At 37.0% G+C, this 14,275-nt stretch overlaps 2 protein-coding genes across 2 annotated transcripts; both read right to left on the bottom strand.

The window, feature by feature from the left end:
• Positions 1-8,347: 8,347 nt before the first annotated feature.
• On the bottom strand, positions 8,348-10,275 carry LOC6640405. Its single transcript, XM_015178750.3, has 2 exons — positions 10,053-10,275; positions 8,348-9,985 (listed from the first exon to the last, which is right to left on the bottom strand). The coding sequence occupies exons 1-2, from the start codon at positions 10,129-10,131 to the stop codon at positions 9,435-9,437; spliced, it is 630 nt and encodes a 209-aa protein (XP_015034236.1). The 5' UTR covers positions 10,132-10,275; the 3' UTR covers positions 8,348-9,434.
• Positions 10,276-11,245: 970 nt separating this feature from the next.
• On the bottom strand, positions 11,246-14,264 carry LOC6640406. The gene is made up of 4 exons (XM_002062935.3): positions 12,737-14,264; positions 12,445-12,677; positions 11,991-12,387; positions 11,246-11,928 (listed from the first exon to the last, which is right to left on the bottom strand). The coding sequence occupies exons 1-4, from the start codon at positions 14,198-14,200 to the stop codon at positions 11,419-11,421; spliced, it is 2,604 nt and encodes an 867-aa protein (XP_002062971.1). The 5' UTR covers positions 14,201-14,264; the 3' UTR covers positions 11,246-11,418.
• Between the last annotated feature and the right edge of the window lie 11 nt (positions 14,265-14,275).

The raw sequence follows: 14,275 nt of genomic DNA, 5'->3' as shown, positions 1-14,275 counted from the left end.
TCATTTTGAATTTTATTATTTTTTTTTATATTTCTTTTTAATTGTAATCTATTCTAAATGGAAAATATGCAAATCTTATCAAGGGTAGTCATAAAATGGGTGTAGAATCACCCCCCAGGTCAAGTGGGTGACTTCTTTATGAAATTTCTAAAAAATTTTGTGTAAAATCTCAAAACTTCTTTTTTTCTCAATGATTTTTTTTCTTCTTCGTTGAGGGAAAACATAAAATCAAAAATAAAAGTTATCCTTGAGGTTTCTTTTAAAAATCAAAAAAAATAATGAAAACTGAGAGTTATTTTACGGATTTAATTATTGATGATTTTTTGAAAACTGTTTTGGATATATGTAATAATAATAATATTCAGTCCCTAAATTTAATTGCTTGCTAATTTCAAGTCAGTTTACTTCCAGAATTCGCCTTGATTTTACTTCTTCAATTTTTTACTCTATTTTTGCATTTATTAAACTAATTTGATTTTCTGACTTTTATTGATTACTTCTAACATACAACAAATTGTTTTTACATATGTACATATGTACACTGACGAGCAAAACTGCAATATTTGGCTTTTTCTTCAATTTTGCTTACGATTTCTAGTCTGGGTGACCAAACGATTCCAATCTTTTGGATAAGAGAGTTAAATATTTACAAAATCAAATGGTAGAAGAATCATAATTGAAGGTTAACTCCGAAAAAAGTTATGACCTACGCAACTGAACACTGCAAGCTGGTGTTACAGTTTTGCTCGTCAGTGTACATCTATTATCAACTTATAAATCCAACTTATGCAATTGTAAAATCAATTAAATATTAATTAAGATCCACAAAAGGCTCACGAAAGAGATTACAATCAAAACCATATATGTATATTACTTATTTCAAACTAATTCAACTTCTTAACAAATTAAATGGAATTTGTTAAGAAGTTTGAAGAAGTTGAAAATTAAATGGAATTTGTTAAGAAGTTGAATATGTACTTTATTTTATTCAGATTGCGTGAGGATGAGGTGGGCAAGAAGATTGAAATGCCAATTTCATTTGGGTCTTCGTGCTCCAAATCGTCAAACCTTGAACTAACTCTACATATTTCTATGCATACCCCATTTCTTTTCTAACTACAGGGTATTAAAATAGCAAAGAAACAGAAAACAGAAACCAGTAACAGACCAGATCCCAGAAGCAGCTGTTGAAACATGACTTTGTGCTTGTTTAGAAACACTTGCAAAATATTATTGCAGCAGTTACAAACAACTAAGCGGTTATGATGGGGTGGGATGTGCGGTGGGGTTTGCTTGGGGGCGGTCCAACTCCCCCAGTTATGGAAACGTATCTGCATTTGCCATTAGTCTATTGAGTTGGCAAACAAACTCTCATCGAGAGCTCATGGGGCTGAACTCTTTTTTTTTCACTGTCTTCTTGGAACGAAAATAGCATCTTGGAAAATTTGAATTTTGTATTTATTTCCATGGCAATGAAGATGGAAACAGGTGCTAATTAAAAATTGTTGTTGTTGTCGCCAGCTCATTAAGGGAAATTTTTGAATCATTGTGTTAACTGAAACGTACCAGAACCGCCCAACAAACAACGACAACAAAGCAGAGCAGAGCCGTTAAGCTCCTTTTCCTACGCCCCTTTTTGCCCCTCTCATTTGTAGTGCGGCGTCACGTATTCCATTAAGGGATTTCCCCTAAAACAAGTGTTGTTAATCCATTTTTTGATGAAAATGCGTAATTTAAATTTATATTACTTGAAAACGAATTTTATTAAATTAAAACTTGACTTGATAACATTTGCCAATTAAAACAAGGTATTAAATTTGTCCTTTTTGTTTAAGTGTTTTATCCTAGCAATTTTGTCGCTAATATTGATTAATTTTAAATTCGAGTCTCAAGAATACTTAACCCTATGAGACTTTTATATATCATATATGGATAAGAAGTAATCTGAGAGTAAGAAGTAAGATTACAGATAAGAAGGCTTTAAGGATATAGGCCAACTGAAGAATGGGATATACATAGCTTTAAGTTGTTCATATAGACTTTTTAGAAACAAATACTTATCTTTCTAAGCATTGGTATCTTCTTATGAATAAATTGTGAAAAAAGTGTCCTCTGTTTAAGAGTCGTTTGACATTAAATCTGTCACTCTTAGTATAAATGGAAATTCTTACCACATCTTTGATAAATTACCTAGAATACTTTGACGATTTTTTGTTAAACTCTTACCTCCTTTTTCTTGTGTATTTGCAGCGGATGCTTCTGTCTGGTCAAACCGTCATTGAATCGAATTGATGGCTTCCTGTCATTTGCAACAGCAAAAGCAGAAGTAGAAGCGGATATTGTCCTTGTTCTTCAGTTCGAAAAGCTTTTCGCCGCAGTTGATGCCATTTGCGGTCAAGTGGTCATAGACGAGCCTAACAGTTGCTCCGATGGCCATTAATTGCAGTCAATCTGCAATCTTTCTCCTACTCTAACCGTCACTTAATGAGGCAATGAGTGGAAACAGAGGGGGTATGGGTGGTGGGGAGGGGTATAGGCCATATGATTAGCAAATTCGCAATTAAAAGACAAGGGTTTGTTCTGAAACTAGGTCACAGCACTTTACGAGTGATTGAGGTCAGGCATTTTTTTTTTCTCCCCCACATTACCCGATCCACTACTTATTTGACAAGCTCTTCCATTAAAATGTCAATTAGAAATTGAACGGGAAATTGGAAATGCACGCATTTTGAACAGATGGCGGGTCATATATAAACTTCATTTATACATACATATATGGAGAGAAAGTTATCAGTTTAACTGGACCAGAGTAGGCATCAATCACATTATCAAATGGCTGGCTGGGCATGGTGCAGGGTGCACGGGGGTGAGGCTATAAAATTTAAATCAAAACCGTGGGAAATGAATAATGGATATTTATGTGAAAATTAATCAGGTGTATGTGTGTGTGTGTGTGTGCGTTTTGCGATAAATATAATTGATGAGGAAATGAACTAAGAGAGAAATTTCAGCATGCGCTGAAATGTATGCTACACTATTAAACCAGTTGAATATTAATATTTGCAACTTTTATTTTAAATCATTTCAACTTACACAAAATGCCGCCATCTTTAATGTACATTTACATCAACATTAACATAATAATTATGCAAAACCAAGAAAAAAAAAAAGAAAAAACGCTGAAAAAAGGAGAGAAAAACTGGCAACAAAACTGTATAACAAGTAAAAGCCCGCAGCGCGTCTGCTTGATTAAAGACTTGCAAAAGTCCAAATCCCTAGGGAGCAACTCGAATGCCACCCTTCCCGGGAATTGCGGTAGTTAGAGCCACCGAAAATTGAAATATAAACGCATGCTGTGGGAGCCCTCCTCCCTCTACCTCATGGCGCCTCGCATCGCATCACCCAGGGCGTCATAGAGCGACACCTGACTAATTTATGTTCATTAAGCAGGCGTTAAGTCGCCTTGAGAGCAGCAGCTGGCTCTTGCCAGCCCAAATTTGCATAGGCATGGGAATGGAAGCGAAACGAAGCGGCAGGTAAAGCTGGGCTGATTACATTCTAAAGGTGCCTTAATGCGATGGTGACAAACCAAAATGTGTAGTTTCTGGTAATGCAGAAAGAGAGCAAAGCGAGCAAGAGAGAGAGACTAATATGCAAATTCGTGTAAAGCGGACCAAAATACATTTCGGTAAAGTACTAAACGAAAAGAGAGAAAAATTCAATTTTCTATTCTCATGTCATTCCTTTTGTTTCACGTAATTTGAAGTTAGTGCATTTTCATGTCTCACAATAGGCGAGCAAAAAAAAAATACTCTGAGAAAATCCCATCAAATCTATCAAAATCATTTACACAAATCGTCCAAGTAAAGCAGCAGCAGCTCCTCCGGGGTCTCTCTCCCTCTGTCTCTCACAATCTACTAACTTTCCTAGCCCTAATGCCATCAGCATTATTCACACAAAGACCATCAAATCCAATCAAACGGAGATAGAGGATAGCAGGCGAAAGTTTATTAAAAAGGGAAACAGAAAAGTGCCGAAAACGGAAAACTGTTCGCACCCAAAAAGTGGCGCCAAACTGACAGCTTAACCCAATCCAAGGCAAGGCCCCAGCTACCTACCTAATGCACACATCAACACACCCTTCGCCCCCCCCATCCTTATTATCCTTTTGCTGAGCCACCAGAAATTCCCACTCATTCTGTGTGTCTGTCTGTCTGACTGTCAGGCAGTCAGTCAATTGTAGTTCTCGTGGCTGTTACTCAAAGTTTTAATTACTGCTGTTGGAATGGGCGTAAAAACGTTCTACAAGGCCACTAACATTTTGCCACAAGAAGGCGCAGAGGAACCAGCTAAAGGAAGAGCTTGAGAGTTGGAGTTGGAGGAGGAGGAGGAACTGGTTGGCTGCTTGTTGTCTGCCAGATGCCGCCGGCTCTTGTTCAATTTTTGGGGCTGGTCTGCGTGTCTCTCCCCCTCTCTCTCCCTCTCTCTGTCTCTGTCTCTTTTGTTGGTCTGTTGCCTACAATGGAATACGCCGAGTGGCCGGAGTGGCCATGTTTCCTATTTATGTATTTGGCGACAAAGATTTATCACCCATGGGGTAGAATGTGCTGCTTTCTGAAATGGGTCCGTTTGGTTAACCCTTTAAAATACGTTCCTTTACGCTTTTATTATTTTATCAGTTGATACGATGTATATATAGGGGTCTTCCCCTTTATAATGTCAACCTTTTGCTATTTCGTGGGGTCATACGAAAAAGAAAATAACTTGTTTCAAGTCAGATTAAGTTTTTTTTATAACAAAACTTAAAGCCAATTTTTAGCCTTCTACTAACACCCCCCCAAAAAAAAGTGTCTTTTATCTTCCCTCTCTTTTCATTGGGTTGAGGCGCCTCCAATGTTGCTGCTGTTGCCACTGCTGCCACTGGCGCTGCTGCCGCCGCTGCCGCTGCTGCTGCGGTTTGTCAGTTTTGGTGGCGGCGGCGACGGCGTTGATGATGGAGTGCGGCATTGTTGCATTTTAATTGAAATTTCTTTGTGAACTTGGCGGCGACAACGACAGCAGCAACAGCAGCAACGGCAGCAACAAATACTAACGAGCAGCAGCAACAACAAACACAAAAACACAAACGACAATAAAAAAATACAACAAAGCAAAAAACAGAAACAGAATAAAAACAAGAAAGAGAGAGCCAAGTGCAATCACAAAGCAAACAACGGGGAAACAACAAGGCAAAAAGCACAGTGCCAAAATAGCAATACATAATAATGAATGAGAATAAAATGACAATATAAAAAAACAATGTGAATATTTTTTACCACAAAAGAACCCAAACGGGTATATCAACTATATGGTTTGTATTGCACATCCACTAACGAATATTTCATTAAAATACTTACATATTAACCGCTCTTTTTTTTTGAGCTTCCTTTGAAATAATCTTCTTTTTAAATTGACCTCGAGTCGGCTTAAATGGAATGATATGATGTATTTTAAAAAACTTTTGGTTTTGTTTTTATTTCAAATATTTCAGGAAGTTTTCGGAACATCTTGGATCGAACGGATCCAATGTTTATTATTGAATTAGTTGTTTCAAAACATATATAATGAATTGAGCTTAAGTCCAATCAACATTATTTTTTAAATACCAACTTTTCAATGTTTCTCAAACAATTTGGAGTCAATTTTCTAAAGAAAAAACCGTATACTCGATTAAACATTAACAATATAAAAATACATATGTTTTGGACCGTGTTACTGTTCTTATTAATTATGGTTCAAAGGACTTTAATGTGGAATGAGCAACCTGTTGATTTGTCTTGAAACTGCTAAAATCTCATTTGAAATATTTAAGAATATTACAAAACAAAAATCAAGAATGCATTAGGTTAAAATCAAATAGAAGTACATAAAGAAAACGTACATGCAATCTACAATCAATTCAAAACTCGTAAAAATATAACTTTAATACAGATAATAATATACGAACAAACAATCAAAATTTAAGGTGTTAAGGACCTTCATATATTGTACATATAAAAAAGCTTTCCTTGAATACATTTAAGGGCTATATGAGTCAAACGGTTTTTTTTTAATATGTATACTAGTCTTTTATCCTGCTTAAAAACGCTTTCTAAAGATTCAAAATCCTAAAGAAGTCATTCAAAACATATTTGATATTCGAAAAACGGATTGAATTAATGACGTCTTGAATTTGTGAGTTGTATGTCAGAACCTAAAGAACTTAGGACTATAAAAACTGAGTTGTGATTGGCCTTTACCGAATAGTATTCTGTTTTTTATATCAAAAACATTTAATGTTTAACTTTCTAGGCCTTGTACGTTTGTAATGGATTCTATTTAACCAAAATTATTTTCCAAAATGATTAAAAAAATGATCGGTATTATTGAAATCGATATGTGCCTTGAGGCACTCTTAAGTCTTAGGGGGCTAATATTTAAGAGCATTCGTTTCTTACATTCACATTTTTTATGAAATCATTTAATGACATATGTATATATCAACGTATATTATCAAGTTTCTTTGTAATTTTTCAAAATATAAAAGTACAAGATTACAAACCAACAAAAACTGTTAAAGTTGTTGAATTTTGCAAGACCTGGAGACTTAAGAATGAACATCTGTCAATAGCATGACTAAAAGCACTTATTTCACATTAACGAACCAAATGATCAAATGAAAACTTATGGAAGTTATATAAGAGTATTGAAGACTCGTTGTTTAACACTTTCATTTCAGTTATGAAATTTTATTGCTCTCTTTGTGTAGGGTCGCATTTCGAGGTCTCGGTCTGAATCGGTGTCTGCTGCTCCTGGGTCCGAGTCTGTGTGAGTTCTGTCGCATTTTTGCGGCTCAACGCAAATATAATAATAAATTTTGCATATTGCTGTTGCTATTATTTTTCATAAATGAAACTGTTGTCAATGGCCTGGACACCCGCTGCGCATCATCGTGTCATCCTGATGGGTGGTTTTGTGGCAACATTGGTGTTGGTGTCCATTTTTGTCACCGAGTATTTTTTATGATGTGTTTTTGTTTTCGTTACGCTACGGCAAAGAAAGGAGAGAACTCGCAATGCGGTCACTTTATTGCTTTGCAACCTCCCATCCATTGTGGGTAGATACACGACCAGGACTCAGGATACATTCAGGAAAAGTGGCCAAAAAGCATAGGCTGTGGCTGCGCCGATGGCTATGCCAATGCCAATGCCTTTGGTAACCACGTAATTTGCCGTCTGATGAAGATTTACGACACAAAAGCCACGTTAAATACACACACACACACTCCCAGAGACAAATAAAAGGCACACAGGACATGATGGATGGTCCGGGTATGGGAGAAAAAACGAAAAACTACTTCTTTATAGAGAGTAAGAGGAGTAAGAATATTGGCCATAGTTCCCCCTTCTAGCCATTTATGTAAATTTGCCAAGAAAAATTAAGCACAAAATGAAGAGATTTGTCTAGGGTTTATTAGACCAACCAACGTTTTGGCCGTACTTATGAAAACAAATATCCTCCAGAGAAGAGAACACACACAAACACACACACAGACACACACACACATGGCAGAATCTGTCTGTTGTTCTAACAGTGGGTGGTTGAAATGTGTGGGCGTGGTTGGCGGCTCCTCTCATGTTCTGTTGGATATCTGTTTTTAATGGCTACCTCGATTAGATGAAAATGAAAGAGAATTACCCTCTTTTCTCTTTTTGCTGACTCTTGATTTCTGATTAGCAACTGGAGATATGGAGGCCATTTTCATCTACATTTTACATCCTGCTGGGCTTCACTTATGAATACTTTTCCTGCTCAATAAATAATTCATGTAGTTACCTCCCATCTTCATCCGGAATGGAGTGCCCATGATGTGGCGATGTGGTCCAGACTAGGTGTATGAAATTAATGCATGCAAATGCATATGCCTAACGGTCTACCATCTACATCCACTTAGGGTTGGAGAAATTGCAATTAATGCATAAACAATTTACAAATGTGTGTTCCACATTTTCCTGGACAATGTTTGCACAATTCCTAGTTATTGTAATTAAACCATATTAGCATATTAATTGTGTCTAATGTGTATACATATGTAAATATCATCAAAAAGCAACTATGTTATTAAGACACAATTTTCGAAAACAAAACGCTTATTATACCAAAATTGAGTTTAGAACACAAGACTAATTAAAATTTATTGATCATAGAATGGTATTTTATTATTATCACACAAAATGTCATCATCATCAATCGTCATCGTCGTCTATCTACAAAACAATGGAGTGAGTGCATTTGAAACAACTTTGAATCGTATTTGGAATAACAATCATTTCCTTTCAATGTTTGCAAATTCGTTTCAGGGCAAACAATTTTAATTAAATACATAAATTCTCTATTGTTTTCATTAATTACAAATTCTAGTTAGTCAATTTAAAGAGATACGATCTTTACTTAAGGCTATGAGTGAGCATTTGTTTAATGTTTAAAGATGATTTACCAACAATTTCTTTAATTTGAATCTATTTTGTTTTTAGCTTAGATATTTGGTGTGGCTTGAAGGACATATAAGAAAGTTTAAAAGATATTCAGACTAGCTTTGGGTATAAATTGCTCATTTTGCTGAATAAGTTCACTTGTTCTTTTCATCTAAAAGAGTCAATTTAATCATTTTGTTCAGGGAAGCACTCAATTGGTCAGTTTTTTAGTTGCTCATTTGTTCAGTTGCTCACTTGTTCAGCAGAGGCATTCTGAATTTCTTTTGATAATTACATGGATTTGAAATTGCTCCTTTTGCTGAATAATTTCACTTGTTATTTTCATCGAAGTGAGTCAACGTACTCATTTTGTTCATATAATCACTCAATTGCTCAGTTGTTCAGTTGCTCATTTGTTCAGTTGCTCAATTGTTCAGTTGCTCACTTGATCAGCATAAGCATTCTGAATTTTATTTTGATAATTACATGGATTTGAAATTACTCTTTTTGCTGAATAAGTTCACTTGTTCTTTTTATAGAAGTGAGTAAATTTACTCATTTTGTTCAGTTAATCACTCAATTGCTCAGTTGTTCAGTTGCTCACTTGTTCAACATAAGCATTCTGAATTTTATTTTGATAGTTAGATGATTTTAAGTGATTAAAAAAGAACAAGTGAACAAAAAAGGACAATTGCAAAAGAGCATGCTTAGTTTTACACTCACTTACTGAACTCTTATCCCCTTAAGGATAATACAATTCCAAGTTATTTCAAAGTGAACTAAAATTAGAAATATGCGAATATCGCTTACAATTTGAGCTAGTTAAATTGCTTAGTCTTTGGGCAACTTGGGAGAAAAATTGCATTTATAATTAAATAAAGGTAATTAAGTAAAGGAATTCTTTACATTTTGGCTAGTTATTTGACTATACTTTCATTGTGCTTACTCCAGTTTAATGATGAGCACATGACAGGCATGTTTCTTGTACAACATTAGCGATATATTGACCAGAAATGGAGCAGCCAGCCAAAAGATGCGCGTACCAATGCCCGTGTCCTCGCGATGAAAGATCCCTGAGGCAGCCCCGCGACCCGTATTGCAGAGGGATTCCTCACAGCACGAGGTGCAAGCATATAATTTGGTGCGTTCACCAATTATAATGCATCCGGGCTCACAGTTGGCCGTACAGCGACGATCCAGGGACCACATCTTGGGCGAACTAGTCGAGTTCTCGGTGCTGGTGGTGTACGAGAAACGCTTCACCATGCAGATGAATTCCTCGCCCAGGCATTTCTTCATCAGAGATGTATCATTGCGGGAAACTACATCCACACAGGCCTGACCATCGTCCATGGTATCACAGGCATAGCACCACAATTTATTCACCCTCTCAATGGCAGCTGCTGTCCGATGAATATGTCCACCACTGGTCAGGGATGTGCTGCTGCTGCTACTACTAGCCGATCCTGAACCAGGTGAACTTGTGCCAGTGACTGTAAGAATTTTTAAAATGATTTATTGATTTTCTCATGGAGAGAAAAAAAAGTCTCACTGGGTTACCATTATTGACGCACGCGGTGAACACAATCGATGAACTGGTCAGCAGGAAGTAGGTTAGTGTCCACAGCAATCTGCACATATTGATTGCCCCTGGACAGGACAATCAAATCCGAACCAAAATTAAATTAAATTTCCAATCAGCGTTTTTTCTTTACCATCTATTGTTTACAAGTTTTGCCAATTTTGCTTAAATTTGACATTTGGCGAATGTCAGATGAGGAAGAGATGCAAAGAGAACCCACACATGCGCAGAGAGGACTCGGAAAAATACCGAATGAAAGTGGTATTTTTGGTATTTCTTTGGTTTATCTAGGAAAGATCTTTGATAACTGAAATCAAATTAACGGAAATTGGCTACGAATATTTACACAAGGCCCAGAATATGTCTGAATGCTTTGAATGATCATGGACATAACACAAATCTCGTACGGTATCTTTAACAAATAAAATTCTTAAAAAGAAACCAATTATCTTCTTTAACAAATAATGTTCTTAAAAAGAAACCTGTGGTCGTATCTGTTTTTTCAAGGTATTATATTGAAGATTATAGAAGTACCTAAAGAGGTCGTAACACAGATTGATCAGAGGCACCATGGCGTATCCCCAAATATGGCGATTTATATCTAAACATGGTTGGATTTTGATGAAATTTTTTAACTTACTTTTCTTGGTGTAAGAATCAGAAGTTAGTTTTTACCAAAAGAGCGACAAGAAATTGAGGGAAAAATGTGGAAAATTTGGGAAATAATTCAATTTTTGAGAATTAACGGAATATAGCTATCTATTTTACTAGCTTTCAGCAATGTCTTTCTGAAAGATAAAAAACATATATTTCAAAGAGATACATATTAAATTACAATAAAGTCAAACATATCCCCTTCATTTGTCATCTGGCCAGATTTTTCCGACTTTGCACACCATTTTAACAGATTTCTACTATAGCTAGCGACTTATGTATACTTTGAGCTTCCTTAAATTAAATTCTCTATTCTCTATTTCGCCGACTTTGAACCTCTGTAATGAAACCATCACTGGAAGAAGCCAATCTCTTACTAAGAGAGATCTGTCCAGAGAGGTCAAGATGATTGAAATCGAAAATTTCGGCTGCAGACCTGTTCAATTTGACAAAGGACAGGCCAGATTTAAAAGTATTTGACAAAAACGAAAGGAATTTTCGAAAACACTAAAAAGTATCTAGACTCACATATATATTTTTCAAGAACTTTACTTATTGTTTTTGCCTTTTAATCCCCTCTAAAGATAATAATATAAAATGGAGACCATAACTACTTGAAGCTTACTATGAAATTTAGATGTAGTAATTAGATATACTACATATATTGAAATCCTTTTAGGAGTTGTACCATCAATATAGACGCAAATACTGCAAGGCCTGACGACTCTGCATGGGATACAATTCCCCCACATTATACATGAGATCCACAATGTGTGTGGGTCTCAGCATGCGCCAAGGCATAAATTTCAGAGTCTTCTTATCGCAATGGACATCCCGCTCAATTTCCACAGGCAGAGGCACTTCGTTGTACAACATGCGGCCATCGATGCTGCGTTGCAAGGTGCTGGGCAGGCCAATTTGATCGGCAAAGCACTTGAAGAGGATGGCCCTCTCGAATTGGCAGCCACTGCGTACCATGCCCAAGGGTATGAAATTCGTATGATGCATATTACGCAAATCCGTAAGATGGCAATGCACTTGGTGCTTGGAGCACTCTTCCGTGGAATTCAGATCCAAAACTGTGAGATTATCGGACATGACAGCGGCCACAGCCTCAGCTAGGATTTTACTACGCTTGGCCACATTGTCGAAATCGATGCTACGTCGAATTTTATCCGGATTCTCAACCAGTCCATGCATCTAAGACACAAAGTGAAGAGAGATAGAATTATCTTTATATTTGTCAGCCTTTTCTTACTTACGGCTAAAGTTTGATTCAGGGCTTCTAGATAGGCAGGCAAATTGGGATCAGCTGGACGCTTGGAATAGCACCATTTCTGATCGCCGCCTCCAAGAGCAAATTCCTGCAGACAACGTGATGGCACTGGCACCAGATCATTTTCATCCGCTTCGGGTCTATCGAAATTCACCACTAGAACCGCTTCTATTGGTGAACAATCTGTACGTAAAATTTCTTGAAATAAGCGAAAATCATCAAACTTTTGTCGTGCGACATAAAAATCCTTGCCAGCCGTAATATCCGTAAAGTTTAAACAATTACGTATACAAAACTTCATAGTGGGGCACTTAGACAATATACTCTCAATGGCCGGACCCCAAGTGGATACACAGAAGGCATGTTTCTGGAATAACATTAAGCTAAGGAATAAACAAAAATAAGTCTTCACTATACTCCGTAATACTTGATGTCCTTACACTTCCAGGATACCACGATCTATATAGGCATCGATGAATTCATTGAAACGTGTGGTTTGCAATATGAAATTTGTTACAGCGGTTTTAACCAAATTGGAAAGAGATTTCAACGCTCGCTTAATGGAGGACACTATATAGTTATTGAGAAGAACCAATCGGACAGGCTCCTCATCGATTAGAGTACAAAGACAACGGAAAATATTGTTAACCAAAATGGAATGGGCATAGGAACGCTAAATAAATAGGATATAAATAATTAGGTATCTATGCAGTGAATAAAAATTAAACCTACCATCAATAGCTGAGCAATTTGTTCGGTTAGAACACGATTTTGACCCAACACCGCTCTGTATTCGCCATTCTGAGTGAGACTTTCGATAATGGCCAACAGGGAGAGAATCAAATCGATGGATAATGCCGGCAAACCCTGTTGCAAAGTCTGCGCCATGATGTTTGGTATATCCAATTCGATTAGCTTATCAGCTGTATCCCGGAATGCCACTGTTAGCAAATGATTCATAAGCTCAGCTGCCTGTTCGCGTGTCTTGACAATGACATCCAGTGATTGGACTATGGATAAAAGTTTCTTCATGGCACCATACTCATATTCGGCCACAATTAGACGCACTGCATCCGGATAATCGGCCATGCGATTGAGCCCAAGTAGAACATATGTAGCCGGAGCTGGTTTATTCTCCATAAGGCAATCGATAAACATATGCGTTATTCCTGCATTGTGCATCCTCGAGAGATAATGGGGATATTTGGCTGTTTCGGCGAAAATCGAAATTATCGTGCAACGCAATTCGAGTGGTAAAATTTCCAAATTTTCCTTAAGACACTCGACAGTCGAATTGAACAGATTTTGGTCGAAAAACAATTTGGTCATCTTCTCCGAACGTAGAGCAGTGGCCAATGCCTCAATGATCTCAACGCCATCGCTGCCCTGTGGATCCTGACAGAATGCCTTAACCAATTGTTCCAGCACAAAGAAGGCACGATTCATGGGCTGGAATACACTCTGATCACTGGTATCGGCCAGCAGAGTCTTTAGCAACTTGAGGGCCGCTTGTCGTACCTCAGGAAACTCATTCGTTATCTCACATATTATGCGATCAATGGGAAAATCCGGCTGTGTGGTAAAGACCAACATCTCCTCAGCACTCTGCACCTGCAACATACGATGCAATGCCTCAATGGAATTGAATACTGTATCTGGATTCTCCGAGTTGACAAAGACAGTTTTAAATTTCTCCAGAAACTCATAATTCTCCAAGAGATTTTGTGCCACCTGCGGATCACGTAGACACATATTCACTATATAGGTCAAATATTCAATACAAAAGTCATCGTTCTCCTTCAAATAGAATGAATAGGCCACATTTAATATCTGTTCAGTTTTCTCGGTATCAAACTCATTCAAATCTGTCTTATCCATCAGTGTGGTTATCAGATACAAGGCAAAACGTCTTATCAACGTACTCTCTGCATTAATAAAGAAATTTTTATCGAGTAACAAGTCCAACATTTGATGCTCCTTCAATTCCAAAACATTTTCATCCTGTCGTCTTGCAAATTCCATAATGTGATTGAAAACAGTCAACAGAACAGACTCTTCGCTAGAACTGAGCAACAGTAGAGCCGTATCCAGAGTCTTGATTAGTACGTTCAGTTCGGAGAATGATTTCTCCTCGGATTTAGTTCGATCCGGATAACTGGCGCGTGCGTCGTAAACGCGTTTCGTTAACCTCGACATGATAATAATACATTAAAACTATTGTTTTTTTTTATTATTATTTTGTTATTTAAATAAATTCAAATCATTCTCTAG

This window comes from Drosophila willistoni, assembly GCF_018902025.1.
Source record: "Drosophila willistoni isolate 14030-0811.24 chromosome 2L unlocalized genomic scaffold, UCI_dwil_1.1 Seg196, whole genome shotgun sequence".
Taxonomy (NCBI): Eukaryota; Metazoa; Arthropoda; class Insecta; order Diptera; family Drosophilidae; genus Drosophila; species Drosophila willistoni.
Note: the sequence above shows the minus strand (reverse complement) of the source record. Positions and strands in the feature narration are given on the sequence as shown.

Bases quoted from the DNA above. Each gene is read 5' to 3' on its own strand.
- LOC6640405 (XM_015178750.3), bottom strand. From the start codon at position 10,131: ATGTGCAGATTGCTGTGGACACTAACCTACTTCCTGCTGACCAGTTCA. The intron at 9,986-10,052 runs GTAACCCAGTGA...AAATTCTTACAG, and splicing joins CACCGCGTGCGTCAATAATG to TCACTGGCACAAGTTCACCT.
- LOC6640406 (XM_002062935.3), bottom strand. From the start codon at position 14,200: ATGTCGAGGTTAACGAAACGCGTTTACGACGCACGCGCCAGTTATCCG. The intron at 12,678-12,736 runs GTAGGTTTAATT...CTATTTATTTAG, and splicing joins AAATTGCTCAGCTATTGATG to CGTTCCTATGCCCATTCCAT. The intron at 11,929-11,990 runs GTAAGTAAGAAA...TTTGTGTCTTAG, and splicing joins CCCTGAATCAAACTTTAGCC to ATGCATGGACTGGTTGAGAA.